General features: G+C 39.9%; 1 protein-coding gene across 1 annotated transcript in view; it reads left to right on the top strand.

Annotated features, from left to right (window-relative positions):
* LOC132842650 (phosphomannomutase 1) overlaps positions 1-2,500 on the top strand; it is a 13,711-nt gene that overhangs the window by 1,035 nt on the left and 10,176 nt on the right. Inside the window, exon 2 of the mRNA XM_060865441.1 lies at positions 663-780. Within this exon, the coding sequence (XP_060721424.1) occupies positions 663-780 (118 nt within the window). The remainder of the gene's footprint in view (positions 1-662; positions 781-2,500) is intronic.

Genomic DNA, 2,500 nt, shown 5'->3' with positions numbered 1-2,500 from the left:
ACAGTGTGACAATGTCATGTCTACACAATGTTTGTTATCCGTTTTCAATTTAAGGCCGATGTTCCACTTCATAGTGTCATAGCATTATTTTATTAATAAATGGAATATAATTACTACATGGAGTGCTATAACCACTAGTTTCATTCTGCATAGAGTGCTTATATTACACATTTTTAAAAAACTAGGTCACATTACATAGAGACTTATAACACCCTATTTCATGCAAAAAGGAATCCATTTGAGATTCATCCTACAATTAAGGAATGTTCCACTTCACAGAGTGTTATAACTTGTTATTACCTATATGTAATATAGTGACCATATCAGACATTATAAACCCTAAGTTCCTGCTATATAGTGATTAAACTGAGGGTTATAGTAAGCTTATGTAGGGTGCAGGAAGTCATTTTTATTTAGTCTACATTTAAAGATTTAAAATTGTCCAACTACATAGTTTGTTATAACTCCTTATGTCATGTAATATAATAAACTATTAAAATGAGAAAGAAAACATGAAGCTGCTTGAGATCCAATCTACCCCCTGGTTTAACCTGGTTAAGAGTTCAGATGATTTAAAATTCACTGAAAGCCTTCACCCTGACATAGATGAGTTAATGTGTGTGTGTGTGTGTGTGTGTGTGTGTGTGTGTGTGTGTGTGTAGAAGATCGACCCTCAGCTGGATGCATTTTTTCAGTCTCTGAGAGCTAAAGTGAAGATCGGCGTAGTGGGCGGATCTGACTACTCCAAAATCGCAGAGCAGCTTGGAGAAGGAGACGACGGTAAGAAACAGAACTTTAATCACTCACATCTCTTACCTCTGTCTAATCTCATCTAGTCTGATCTCTCGTTTTTTTTTTCATGTGTCTTTACCGAGACAGGCGTCCATCTACCATCATGACTATAAATTTGCTCTGAATCCTGAATCACATATGAGTGAGAAGTCATTTTAAACTCTTATTAAAAGCAACAAGTTTGACTTCACCTAAAAAAGCGTCACCACGAATCCGCCTTCATCACTGACATTTTATCTCTTATCTGGTTATCAGACGTTCAATCGCTAACACTAGCAAGGCTAACTGTTTGTCCTACTTGTTCTTGATTACCTACACCTCAGTGTCAGTTGTGTTTGTTTTGGGATCACTGAGACCAGGACACAGCAACCACAATCAGATCAGATCAGGTCACGTCAGATCACGTCACGTCACGTCACAATGTAGCGTCCCTTTAAGTCGTTTCTGAGCTGTTAGGCTACGAGATGCTGTGTCAGAGAACAAAGGTTGTCTTTGTGGATAAAATTCAGACCCAAATGCGGGGAAAGCTAAAAAAAACAGGATTTATTTAATAAAAATACAAAACAAAGAAGAAAAACGAATGACCGAGCACACAAAGACGATACAAAGACGAAACAAAGACGATACAAAGACGATACAAAGACGAAACAAAGACGATACAAAGACGAAACAAAGACGAGGATTCCACACTGCCAAAGGCAAAGCAGCACGGATAAATAGGGAAGACAATTAGTCGCATAAGGAACAGGTCTGCTGAGGCGGGAAGGAATTAGACATGGGAGGGACAGACACGTGAACACAAAACGTAAACAGAAACACATGGTAAAAAGTCCAGGAGGGATCCTGACATGCTGAGAGAAGAGAGCATGTGACTGCGACTGCGAGCAATGGGAATCAGTGGCAAGAAGAAAGGAAGACAATGAAGAAGAAAACAAATAATAATCTTGGTTTTTTCATCTTAGTCAAAAGAGAACAAATATGAATATTTATAGGTTTTCTACTTAATGGTTTCCTCACACACACACACACACACACACATTTCTATGGAGTCCTTGTCATCATCTCAGGTCCTTTAAATGGTGATTATTATTGTAATTAGAAGCAATAATTAGAATTTTGTCACACACACACTCACCGGCCACTTTATTAGGTACACCTTACTAGTACCGGTGTGGTCTTCTGCTGCTGTAGCCCATCCGCCTCAAGGTTCGAAGTGTTGTGTGTTCCGAGATGCTCTTCTCCATACCTCGGTTGTAACGAGTGGTTATTTGAGTTACTGTTGCCTTTCTATCAGCTCGAACCAGTCTGGCCATTCTCCTCTGACCTCTGGCATCAACAAGGCATTTGCACCCACAGAACTGCCCTCACTGGATATTTTCTCTTTTTCGGACCATTCTCTGTAAACCCTAGAGATGGTTGTGTGTGAAAATCCCAGTAGATCAGCAGCTTCTGAAATACTCAGACCAGCCCGTCTGACACCAACAACCATGCCACGTTCAGAGTCACTTAAATCACCTTTCTTCCCCATTCTGACGCTCGGTTTGTACTGCAGCAGATCGTCTTGACCATGTCTACATGTCTAAATGCATTGAGTTGCTGCCATGTGATTGGCTGATTAGAGATTTGCGTTAACGAGCAGTTGGACAGGTGTACCTAATAAAGTGTACCTTATAAAGTGAGTGTATATTACAGCACATATCCCAGCTCT

Source organism: Tachysurus vachellii, chromosome 3 (genome assembly GCF_030014155.1).
Source record: "Tachysurus vachellii isolate PV-2020 chromosome 3, HZAU_Pvac_v1, whole genome shotgun sequence".
Classification (NCBI taxonomy): domain Eukaryota; kingdom Metazoa; phylum Chordata; class Actinopteri; order Siluriformes; family Bagridae; genus Tachysurus; species Tachysurus vachellii.
Note: the sequence above shows the minus strand (reverse complement) of the source record. Positions and strands in the feature narration are given on the sequence as shown.